This window comes from Nomascus leucogenys, chromosome 19 (genome assembly GCF_006542625.1).
Source record: "Nomascus leucogenys isolate Asia chromosome 19, Asia_NLE_v1, whole genome shotgun sequence".
Taxonomy (NCBI): Eukaryota; Metazoa; Chordata; class Mammalia; order Primates; family Hylobatidae; genus Nomascus; species Nomascus leucogenys.
In genome coordinates, this window is record NC_044399.1 from 47687351 (window position 1) to 47700139 (window position 12789).

The 12789-nt window shown below is 44.4% G+C and overlaps 1 protein-coding gene across 2 annotated transcripts in view; it reads left to right on the forward strand.

Annotated features, from left to right (window-relative positions):
- Positions 1 to 223: 223 nt before the first annotated feature.
- The window catches only part of SOS1 (SOS Ras/Rac guanine nucleotide exchange factor 1), a 140888-nt gene continuing 128322 nt past the window's right edge, over positions 224 to 12789 (forward strand). For both annotated transcript variants that reach the window (XM_003262763.4, XM_012501558.2), the window contains exon 1: positions 224 to 589. In XM_003262763.4, the coding sequence (XP_003262811.1) occupies positions 503 to 589 (87 nt within the window). In that variant the 5' untranslated portion in view covers positions 224 to 502. The remainder of the gene's footprint in view (positions 590 to 12789) is intronic.

A 12789-nucleotide genomic window follows, 5' to 3' on the forward strand; every position in this document is an offset into this window, starting at 1 on the left:
CTTCCCCGCGAGACCTCCGCCCCAGCTCCACCCCGCCCGGGGCTCTTGTGTTTCGGAGTCCCAACTGCGCGGAGCGGGCGCCGCGGCCGGAGTGTCCCTCCACACGTCCTCCCCCAGCCGCCAGCTCCGCCGCGGGGCCAGGCCGGGCCCAGGAGTGCAGCCCCGGCGGGCGGGCGGCGGCCGCGGCAGAGGGCAGCCCGGGGCGGCGCCGGCGGGCCGGGGAGGGGCGGGGGGCCTGGCCCCGGGGCGGTGGTGCGGGATGCCGCCGCCTCCGGGCCGCGTCCGTTCTCCACGGCTGGTACCTGTGTCGGGTGGGTGGCTAGGCGCGGGCCTCGCCCCCCAGCCCCCTCGCCAGGGCTAGCCCGGCTGCGCGGCGCCCGGAGGGGGCCGGGCCGTCCGGTGGGGCCGCGGCCCTGTTCCGCGCTGCGAGCTCGCCCTCTCGCGGCTCCCTGGCCCGGCCGCCGCCGCCCCTCTCCCCGCCCAGAGGCGCCCCGGGGGCACCATGCAGGCGCAGCAGCTGCCCTACGAGTTTTTCAGCGAAGAGAACGCGCCCAAGTGGCGGGGATTGCTGGTGCCTGCGCTGAAAAAGGTGAGGAGCACGCGGGACCCAGCTTCCCGGCTGCAGCCCCCCAGCGCGGGCGCCGGGCCGGCGCTGGGGAAGGGCTGGGGAGGCGGGGCGCGCGCAGGGCCGTCTTTCTTCCCGGTCTCGCCGCGTCTCCAAAAGGACGGCGCACACGGAGAGGCCCCCCTCATACGGCTGGCTCTCGGTGTTGACATCCACCGGGTGTGTGGGAAGGCCGCAGGGAGCCGGGGGGAGTTTATCCGGATAATCCAACCCCTAAGAGGTGAATGCTTTGCCCTTTGATTCCAAGACAACAACAGTTGGAGGAGCCTCAGTTTTCAGCGGAGGTCAAAGCAGGCCACTTTTCCGCCTTCTCGGTCTTAGCCCGGAGCTGCTGTCAGCCTACTGTTTTAGGTGTCCAGTACGCTTGTTTTAGTGGCTTGAGAATGCCCTGGCCGTAATGCTTGCTCAAAGGAATTGCGAGCTCGCCTGCCAGTAGGAACGTGGCCTGCTCAGTAATCACTCCTCATTCTCCTGGTTTCCCCCGCTCCTCCGATTATCAGGGGCTGGTGCACATGCTACCAATTTCAGGGGGGTTTTGTTTTGTTTTTGCAGCATTCGAGATTCTTGGTGCTGTCATTTGGCTTGTTAAGAATTTTTAGCCTTTGTATGTTTAAGTTTGCTACATTGTTACCTGAAGTTACATACCCCCAATCTGTGCTTTTAAATGTTTTAGTATAATTAGGAAGTGTTGTTACATTTTTAAAGCTTCTAAAGCAGCAGTGTGACTACCAGACTATTTTTGTTTCCTTTTCTTCATTTACCTTTTCTGTAAAGATTACTTTACTCTTCTAATAGTGTTTCTAAATCCCAGTGTCTTGCTGCTCAAAGAATGTTTCATGCTAACTGCTTCTACTAAGAATGGAGATTATGTTTTACCTTTTATGCTAAACATTAAAAGGTGTCTGATATTTCTCAAAGGCCAGTAACTTTTACTTTCCCTTTTGCCCTGTTCTCCTCTGGTCCCTCTTGCTGTCTTATAGTGGAAACTATTTGGTTTGTCAGGAGAATTTGCTCATATATTTCTGACTTAAATTACGGACATTTTCCCCTTCAAGTGTCTGACTAGTCACAAACATCTATGTAATTTTTTTTTTAAAAAAAGAGAAAAAGATGCCATATATCTTATATACTTTACTCCTTAGAAATCCCATCAGGCTCTCACTCCTTACTTTTGCTTTATTTGCAAGTTTGACTTCTTAGCTTGTAATGGAAGGGGTGTAGGAGGTCTCTGTGATGCTAGAAGCTGGTGTCCGGATAGGGTAAGGGGAGACACGGAAATTGTTTAAAAACGTGTAAAGGAACTCATAAAGCATTGCCAAATAGGGGCCATTTTGCTTAGAGGCAAAAAGCAGCTCCTTTCCCAGGGGAATCACCAAGGTATCAGCTGAGGATCCTTTGAAGTAGTGGAAAGAATATTGTACGAGTTGACAGACCTTGTTTAATTCTGCCACACTGGTGGCCCTTGCTGAAATCTGTCCACAGAAGCATTTTGTTTGGCTGGCACAGTGTTGTTTTATTTTTAAATGTAATTAGTTGCTAATATTTGAAAATGGGAGATATACATAAAATCTGAATTTTCAGCTTTTCTTGAAGAATAGGAAGGTCTTGTCATTTAGGACTTGTATTCAAGCGAGGCACTAAACTGCTGGAGTTGAGTAAATGGCTGCCTTCTTTAGACAGATCGTGTATCTCCACCTTACCACAGCCCCCACTTGTCCTTTTTGCATATTTACATAAACCAGCTTTTGACTTTAAGCTAGAGATACTTTTGCAGTAGAAGTGATAGGAGGAGGTGGAAGTGTACATAATCTAGCTGATATGTAAGGTTCTTCCAATTCTTATTTAAATAGCCACTAACAATGATTCTAAACAAGGTTGAAAATACAATATATTTCATATCTGGATATGCTGTTGGTAGCTCAAAACCTACGTTTTTACTTGCCTGCTGGACATTTCATGTAGATATCTCCATATCTGGATTTCTTCCTTTGATTTATTATTGAATTATTTGTAGATGCATCCAACTTGTGTTCTTTTACTCTTACCTGAGGCTGTTTGGATATGCTAATCCCTTCATCCTTTGCCTGGTCCAACACTACTTATCCTTCTAGACTCACTCAAGTTGAACTCTCAAATCATCAGGGCTGAGTTGGATATTACGCCTTTGTTTTCTTTTTTCACCCTGTCCTAGTTCTGTGGATTTTAAGTTCCTGTTTACTTGCCTATAACTAGATTGGATGCTCCTTGAGAACAGGGATACCTTACCCTCATTTTATTCCCCGTACATACAGTGCTTGACATCTGGTAGGCACTCAATTTGAATAAATAGGTGAGGGGATACACAAACTAAAACTATCACTTCTCTCCTCCACCTGTCATTTCAGTTTTTCTTCTTGATTAATGGCTTGTTACATTTGACTGGCTTAAAATGTTGGGGTCATCTCTGGCTTCTTTGTATTACTGCACACACTCAGGTAGAGCCTGTATGTTCATTTCCCTTTGACATGTTCTTCTAGTCTATTCCTCCTCCAACTTTTCTAATTGAGTCTCCTTTTTCAGACTACTGTGATAACTTCTTAATGGAGTTCACTGCCCCCCCACCTCACCTTGTGTTTTTCAAATCTCACCAGTTATAGGACACTTCTGAACATGTCACACTCAGAACTGTTGATGTCTTTTGAGTTCAACCTACACTAAAGTGCACACTTTTTAGCATGGAATTAACAGCGATTGATACCTGGCTTCATCCTGCTTTTTTGACTGGATTATCTACCATAATCTTTTATCTCCTTTTTGCTTTAGCCAGTCTGGACTGCTAGTTTTCCTGAATATGGCTGGAATGTCCCACTGTATGTGTTTCACTACATCAACGAGTCTAAGTCCTATCTTATCTCTTGCACAAATATATCATGCCTACTATAGACTAGGTATTGCCCTTGACACTCAGGTTAAAAAGGTAAATGACAGGGCTGGGCGCGGTGGCTCACGCCTGTAATCCCAGCACTTTTGGAGAGCAAGGTGGGCGGATCACGAGGTCAGGAGTTCGAGACCAGCCTGGCCAACGTGGTGAAACCCTGTCTCTACTAAAAATACAAAAATCAGCCGGGTGTGGTGGTGGGCGCCTGTAATCCCAGCCACTCGGGAGGCTGAGGCAGGAGAACTGCTTGAAACCGGAAGGTGGAGGTTGCAGTGAGCCGAGATTGCGCCACCGCACTCCAACTTGGGCAACAAGAGCAAAACTCTGTCTCAAAAAAAAAAAAAAGGTAAATGACATAATCAGAAAGAAAAGACTAAATTAGAACATGATGGGCAGTGGCAGGGCATGTCTGGAGAGACAACTGGTTTATGAACAGTTTTTATATATGTTAAGCTAAGGAATTTTAATTTTTTCTTGGGTAATTAGAAGCCATTGATAAAGTTTCTTTTGTTTGTTTGTTTTTGTTTTATTTGTTTGTTTTGAGACAGAGTCTTACCAGGCTGGAGTGCAGTGGTGCGATCTTGGGTCACTGCAACCTCCACCTCCCGGGCTTAAGCGATCCTCCCACCTCAGCCTCCTGAGACTATAGGCACACTGCCACATCCAGCTAATTTTTGTATTTTTTATAGAGATGGGGTTTCACCAGGCTAGTCTTGAACTCCTGGCCTCAAGCCATCTGTCTGCCTCAGCTTCCCAAAGTGCTGGGATTACAGGGTGAGCCACTGTGCCCAGCCAATAGGTTTTAAGTAGGGGAGTAACAGCACATTTTAATTTTAGAAAATTCACTTTGGCCATAGAATGGAAAATGGTTTGGAGAAGAATGAGACGTGAAGTGAGGAGAAAAGTTAGAAGCCTAGTTTAATAGTCCAGTCAAGAAATAATACACATTTGAATTCAGGGTGCATTTGAACAAGGATGGAAATATGGATGTGGATTTTATTTGAAAGATGTTTACAAGGCAAAATTGACAGGATCTAGTAACTCACTGAGTGATTGGGGGAATGGTAATGGAAGAGGAATAGTCTTGTTTCTGACTTGTCTTTAGTCAGGATAGAGAATGTAGGAGAAGCTCTTAGGATGGAGAGAGGAGTGGCATAATAAGATGATTTTTGGAAATGTTGACTTAAAAGTCTTTTTGGGTTATTCAAGTGAACTTCTCCAACTGGCTGTTGGTTGTTGGTATCTGATGAAGCAGATTTGGAACTTCTAGATGTGTAAGTAAAGCCATAAATACAGATGAAGCCTATACAAAGACTTATACATGAATGTTCATGGCAGCTCTTTTCAGCCAAAAACTAGAAACAATCCAATGTTCATCAACAGGTGAATGAATAAGCAAATTGTGATACAAACAGTGGAATACTACTCAGCAATAAAAAGGAACAAATTGGCCGGGTGTGGTGGCTCACACCTGTAATCCCAGCACTTTCGGAGGCCAAAGTGGGAGGATTACTTGAACCCAAGAGTTCCAGGCCAGCCTAGGCAACATAATGAAACCCTGTCTCTACAAAAAACTTAAAAAATTAGCCAAAACATTAAAAAAAATTAGCCAGGTGTGGTGGCATGAGCCTGTAGTCCCAGCTACTTGGGAGGCTGAGGTGGGAGCATTGCTTGAGTCTGAGAGGTCAAGGCTGCAGTGAGGTGTGATTGTGCTATTGCACTCTAGCCTGGGCAAAAAAATGAGACCCTGTCTCAAAAAAAAAAAAAAAAAGAACAAACTTGATACAAATGACAACATGGCTGAATCTCAAAATAATTATACTCAATGAAAGAAGGGAAACCAAAAAAGAGTATATACTGTATGAGTCTACTTATAGAACATTCTAGAAGGTGCAAACTAGTGCAGATCAGTGGTTGTTTAGGGAGAGGCTTTTTATGTTCACTTATCTTGATTGTGCTGATAGTTTCAGGGGTGTATATATATGCTGAAATTTTTCAGACTGTACATTTTAAATATGTGCAGTTTATTGTATGTCAGTTGTACCTCAATGAAGGTATTTTAAAAAGTAGATGAGACCACACGCTGAAAATGATTTGAGTAAGACTGAAAAAGGGCTGGCATAAGAAGTGGGGGAGGGGAGTGGAAAATAGTGTATAGGGAGATAGCAGAGGAAAAGGAATGACGTAAGGAGACGGAGAAGCAAGGAGTCAGGCAGAAGGAATGAAACCCTAGTGTCTGAGAAGTTGAGAGAGGAATGCCTCAAGAAAAGAGTTGTTAGCTGTGTGAGATGGCTCACACCTGTAATCTTAGCATGTTGGGAGGCCAAGGCAGGTGGATCACCTGTGGTCAGGAGTTTGAGACCAGCCTGGCCAACATAGTGAAACCCCTGTCTTTACTAAAAATACAAAAATTAGCCTGACGTGGTGGTGCACGCCTGTAATCCCCAGCTACTTGGGAGGCTGAGACACAAGAATCCTGGGAGGTGGAGGCTGCAGTGAGCTGAGATCACACCACTGTACTCCAGCCTGGGTGACAGAGCTAGACTCTGTTTCAAAAAGAAACAAAAACAAATCAGCCGAGCGAGGTGGCTCACGCCTATAATCCCAGCACTTTGAGAGGCCGAGGCGGGGGATCACCTGAGGTCAGGAGTTCCACACCAGCCTAACCAACATGGAGAAACCCCATGTCTACTAAAAATACAAAATTAGCTAGGCGTGGTGGTGCATGCCTGTAATCCCAGCTACTCAGGAGGCTGAGGCAGGAGAATTGCTTGAACCCGGGAGGCAGAGGTTATGGTGAGCTGAGATTGTGCCATTGCACTTCAGCCTGGGCAACAAGAGTGAAACTCCATCTCAGAAAAAAAGAAAAAAGAAAAAAAAGAGAAACAAAACCAAAAAACCAAAAAAATTAGCCAGGCTTGGTGGCACACACCTGTGGTCCTGGCTACTCAGGAGGCTGAGGTGGGAGGATTGCCTGAGCCTGGGATGTCGAGGCTGAGGTGAGCCATGATCGTGCCATTGCACTGCCATCTGGGTGACAGGGGAAGACCCTGTCTCTAAAAAGAAAGAAAGAGAAAGGAAAGAAAGAGTCATTGATCATACCAGGCTATAGAAAAGTCAAAGGGCCTGTTAAGTTTGGCAGCTAAGGGGTCATTGGTGACTATGTCAGAGCAGTTTTATTGTGACAGAAGATGGAAGAACACGGGAAAAGTAAGAATAGCAAGGGCTGCTGACCTTTTTGTTCAGATTTTTTTTTTTCTAGAAGCTTGGAAAGGAAGGGAAAAGAGATAGTGCTGAGGCAAAAAAGAGATTCAAGATTGGGTAAGACATTTTTGCTTCTTATTTGGAGATGACAAAAACTTGTTAAGAGCCTTTGGGGAAAGAGTTAATAGAGAATGCTGGTGAAGATTCAGGAACACAAAGCAATGGGATTTGCCTTGAACTGTTTGGGAGATACTACTTTAAGCACTTCACCTGTGTTCTCATTTAATTCTCATAGGATACTATTACGGCTTTCTTTTTACAGGAGAGAAAATCAAGGTTTGGAAAGTTAAATTTGCCCATGTAATTTAATTACAGAATCTTTATTTTTATTTTTAAAATTCTTTTATTTATTTATTTTTGCACCATGGCCCATCTCCCCCAACTCTAAAATCTGTATTTTTAAACACTATATTGACTGGGTATGGTGGCTCATGCTGTTAACGCCAACACTTTGGGAGGCCAAGGCAGGAGGAGTTTGAGAACAGCCTAGGCCACATAGTGAGACCCTGTCTCTACATGGAAAAAAAAAAAGCCAGGTATGGTGGTACATGCCTGTAGTCTCAGCTACTCAGGAGGCTGAAGTGGGAAGATTGCTTGAGCCCAGGTGTTTGAGGCTGCAGTGAGCTATGATTGGGCTACTGCACTCCAGCCTGGGTTACAGAGTGAGACTGTGTCTCTAAATACATTAATTAATAAAACACTAAGTGATGCTACCTCTGGCAGGGGTGAGGACATCTTTTCTTATGAGATATAGGAGGGAAAGTGATAAAGATGGGTTCGTAGGTTGGGGAGCAGGGAGTTCATGCTAAATAATCACTTCTACTTTCTTTTCTTTTCTTTTTTTTTTGAGACAGAGTCTTGCTCTTGTCACCCAGACTGGAGTGCAGTGGTGTGATCTCCGCTCACTGTAGCCTCTGCCTCCCGGGTTCCAGCAACTGTGCCTCAGCCTCCCCAGTAGCTGGGATTACTGGCGCACTCCATCACACGCAGCTAATCTTTTGTGTTTTAGTAGAGACAGGGTTTTACCATGTTGCCCAGGCTGGTCTTGAACTCCTGAGCTCAGGCAGTCTGCCCGCCTCGGTCTACCAAAGTGCTGGGATTACAGGCATGAGCCACCGCGCCTGGCCAAATCACCTCCATTTTCATGATGAAATGAAAGGCAAAAATTTTTTACAGAGTGAAGAAAGGGAAAGTAGTAAGGAATTTAGAAGGAATAATGAAGTTTGGGAATTGCCGCTGTGGAGTGTAGAGGAGCCAACCAGTGCCTTAAAAAGGAATTGCAAGCCAGGTGCAGTGGCTCATGCCTGCAATTCCAGCACTTGGGAGCCTGAGGTGAGAGGATCACTTGAAACCAGCAGTTCAAGACCAGCCTGGGCAACATGATGAAACACCATCTCTACCAAAAAACAAAAACAAAAAAGCCAGGCATGGTGGTACGCACCTGTAGTCCCAGCCACTTGGGAGACTGAGGTGGGAGGATCCCTTGAGCTCAGGAGGCTGATGCTGCAGTGAGCCATGGGAAAGAACGAGAGAGAGAGAGAGAGAGAGAGAGAGAAAGAGGGAGGGAGGGAGGAATTGCTCAGCAGCGCTGAATGTGGAGACCATAAACTCGAAGTAGGGTTGATCTGGTGGTTGTGAGATTTTCCTCCAACAGCACTTACCTGTTCAGGTAAGCAGGGAGAGAAGATAGTTGGTTGCAGGTAGCTGCAGTAGAGATTAAGAAGATAGGGATATTTCAAGTGATAGAGAGGAAGTAAGGGTATATAAGAGAAATAATGGACTGGAAGAAAAATTAGGGCTCCATGGATTCAAAATCTTGGTGAGTTAGAAGAGAAGGGTAGTGGGAGTAGATAGGGGATTATGATTCGAGATGATAACAATTGTTATATTTTGGAGTTTTAAGATTCCAGAGATAGAGGCTGAGGAGGGCAGATCACTTGAGCTCAGGAGTTCAAGACCAGCCTGGCCAATATGGCAAAACCTCGCTTCTACCAAAAATACAAAAATTGTCTGCATGTGGTGGTGCATGCCTGTAGTCCCAGCTACTCGGGAGGCTGAGGTAGGAGAATCGCTTGAAACCTGGAGGTGGAGGTTGCGGTGAGCTAAGGTCGTGCCACTGCACTCCAGCCTGGGCAACAAGAGCGAAACTCCATCTCAAAAATAAAAAATAAAAAAAAGGATTCCAGAGATGAAGCAGGTAAGACAATTAGGAGCTCTAAAGTTGATATATTGGGTTGCATATGGGAATGATGATGAAGTCCACAGAGATTATGGAGTGTACTGTAGCAGAGAGGGAGACTGTATTCTAGGAGTGGCAGGAAGGTCCAGAAGTAACAGCAGTAAGGATGTTTTAATCAAATAATAGTTAAAGTGGCAACTACTTCTCACCTCCTTTGATGTAGTATTTATTACAGCTATAGACAAAATAGGAAGAAACTTTGTATTTCATTTTAGAATTTTGTCTTGTGATAAAGTTTTTACCCTAACATTTTGTCATGAAGATTTTTCAATACACATAAAAGTCTAAAGAATTGTACAGTAAACACCCGTATACCCATCACCCAGATTTTATAATTAACATTTTATTACAATTTTATTATGTTTGCTCTATGGCATGCCTATCCATCCCTTCATCCATGAATCCATCTTATTATTTTTTTTTGAGATGGAGTCTTGCTCTATCACCCAGGCTGGAGTGCAGTGACACAATCTCGGCTCACTGCAACCTCCGCCTCCTGGGTTCAAGTGATTCTCCTGCCTCAGCCTCCCAATTAGCTGGGATTACAGGCATGTGCCACCACACCTGGATCATTTTTGTATTTTTATTAGAGATAGGGTTTCACCATGTTGGCCAGGCTGGTCTCAAACTCCTGACCTCAGGTGATCTACCTGCCTTGCCCTCCCAAAGTGGGATTACAGGCGTGAGCCACCATGCCCAGCCCATTTTTGTATTTTTAATAGAGATGGGGTTTCTCCATGTTGGCCAGGCTGGTCTCGAATTCCTGACCTCAAGTGATCTACCCACCTCAGCCTCCCAAAGTGCTGGGGTTACAGATGTGAGCCACTGTGCCCAGCCAGGAGTTTTTAATACTGATGGAGTCAAATATATGTTTTTTTCTTTTAAGGTTATTGCTCTCTTATGTCTAAGAACCCTTTGCCGATATTTTCCTAATGTTGTCTTTTAAAAGCTTTATACTTTTAGCTTTCATAGACTCTGTGGTCCATTTCAAGTTAATTGTTGTGTTGTGATACAAGGTAGGAATTGAGATCCATTTATTTTTAATGCTGATATCTAGTTATTTCAGAACTATCTGTTGAAGAGACCCTCTTTTTTTTTTTTTTTTTTATTGCACCTTGCAGAGCAGGGCTATGCCATAGGCAGTATGCCTAGAGTAGTAGCCTGTTGAAGAGATTTTCTTTTCTCTGTTGGATTGTGTTGATATTTTTATGAAAATTACATGATTCATGTGTGTATGTGTATATGCAGTCAGTCCTCTGCATCTGTGCATTCGAACAACTGTGGATCAAAAGTATCTGGGGGAGGACGATGGGGGGAAATTGCATCTATACTAAATTTGTACAGATTTTTTTGGTCATTACTCCTCAAACAATACAGTACAACTATTTACATAGTATTTGTTATTATTAGTAATCTGGAGATGATTTAAGGTATGCGGGAGGATGTGCACAGATTGTATGCAAATGCTACACCACTTGCTGTAGGATTACCACTTGAGCATCTGCAGATTTTGGTATCTGAGGGAGGTCCTGGAACCAATCCCCCATGGATACCAAGGGATGACTATATACATACATGCACACACACACACACACACACATACACAGCTTGTGTACACACAACTGTATCTGTATCTCTGTCAGTTTATTTCTAGGCTCTCCATTCTCCATTTATCTAATTGTTGATTTCTCTACTTATAGTAAGTTTTGACGTTAGGTAGTGTAATACTCCAATTTTGTTCTTTTAAGAATTATGTTTTAGTGTTTCTAGATCTTTTTGAATGTTAATCTTTCATTCCTGTGATGATAAACCATGGCAGATAGTATTTTATTGAGTTCCTGCTATATGCCAGTATCCTAGGCAATATTGTTTACATGCTTATCTCTGTTCTACCCATTGACTTTGAAGGTGGTAATGTCCCAGTTGTACAGCTGAGGAAATGGATTTTATGAGGACAAACTACACAAGATCTTATGACTAGTAAGGAGTAGAATCAGGATTTGAACCTAAGTCAGAATAGCTTCAAAGACAACTCTTTATATTCCAGTGTGTTGCCTTTTTTGAGTAGGAAGTATAATGCAGTACGATAGTGCTCTAATTGTCCTGAACCTTAGATTTTTTAAGGAAGAAGTATCTCAGGAGAGAGGGAGGCTGAATGGACAGGGCTTTGAAATCCCCTACTTTAAGCTGAGGAGCTCAGCCCTTTTACATATTGGGGCTTTGCATAGGATTTCATTTGGAAAAAAAGGGTTCTGTTGCATTAAAAAAGGTAGAATTTTAAAAGACGCTGGTTAATGGAAAGATAGCACAGACCATAAAGGAACTGGCTGAGGATTAATGGTCTTTAGGTGGCAATGAGAAGCTAGGAGACTGTCCTTGTATGCTTATGTTTGGAAGTGATGGAAGTGACATATAATTTATTTTATTTCATTTTATTATTTTATTTTTTTGAGACAAGTTCTCGCTCTGTCACCCAGGCTGGGGTGCAGTAGTGCGATCATGGCTTACTGTAGTCCCAACTTCCTGGGGTCCAACAATCCTCCCACCTTAGCCTTCTGAGTAAGTAGGACAACAGACACGTGCCACCACACCCAGCTAATTTTTGTATTTTTGGTAGAGACGGGGTTTCACCATGTTGCCTAGGCTGGTATTGAACTCCTGAGCTCAAGCAGTTCACCTGCCTCAGCCTCCTAGTGTGCTGGGATTACATATGTGAGCCACTGCACCCGGCCCATATAATTTTTTTTTTTTTTTTTTTAAAGACACCGGGTCTTACTCTGTCACCGAGGCTGGGGTGCAGTGGCGTAATCATAGCTCACTGTAACCTTGAACTCCTAGGCTCAAGCGATTTTTGCACCTCAGCCTCCCAGGTAGCTAGGTCTACAGTTGTGTACCACCACTCCTGGCTAATTTTTTAAAAAATTTTTTGTAGAGACAGGGTCTCACTATGTTACTCAGGCTGGTTTCACACTCCTGGCCTCAAGTGATCCTCCTGCCTTGGCCTCCCAAAGCACTGGGATTACAGGAGTGAGCCATTGTGCCTGGCCAGAAGTGACTTTGTAAATGGAAGTGGGACCATAAATGGGTGAATGAATGAATGAATTAGTGATTGGAAGTGAGAGTTAGCCAGTTAAGGACTAGGAGGAAATAAATTCCAAGGATTTGTGGTAGCTTGGAGGCCAAGAGGAACTCAGCATTTTTGGAGATCTGAGTAGCTGAAGTCTGGAGTGGGGGCCAGATCTTGTGAATCAAATTATTGCATTTTATCTTGTCAGCAGTGGGGAGCAACTGCAGGGTTTTAAGCAGGGAGCTGACACACATGAATTTTGAAGCACTGCTGTAGATTGTATGGAGCATGGATTAAATGGGAACTGAACTGTAGGCAGGAAAGCCATTTGAGGAGATTTTGCAGTAGTTCATGGAAGGGATGATAGGGGGCTTTGATTAGAGCAATAGCTGTGGGGATAGAGAAAAGTGGACAAATTAATTGGAGAGATTTAGAGGTAGATTGGTGATTGAATTGAGCAGGGCAGTGAGAGGATTCCCAGGTTTCTGACTGAGGTGTCTAAGTGGGGATGGTGATGAAAGGGAGAATATTGGGAGAGGATCACGTTTGGAGGGAAACTAAGGCACCATCAGTATTCTAGAGATTAGAGGGCTGTGAGAGAATTGTGATAGGAGGGATTTACTCTTTGGCGGATATTCAAGCGTGGAAGGCCTGTTTGATGGACTGTCCCTGATAAT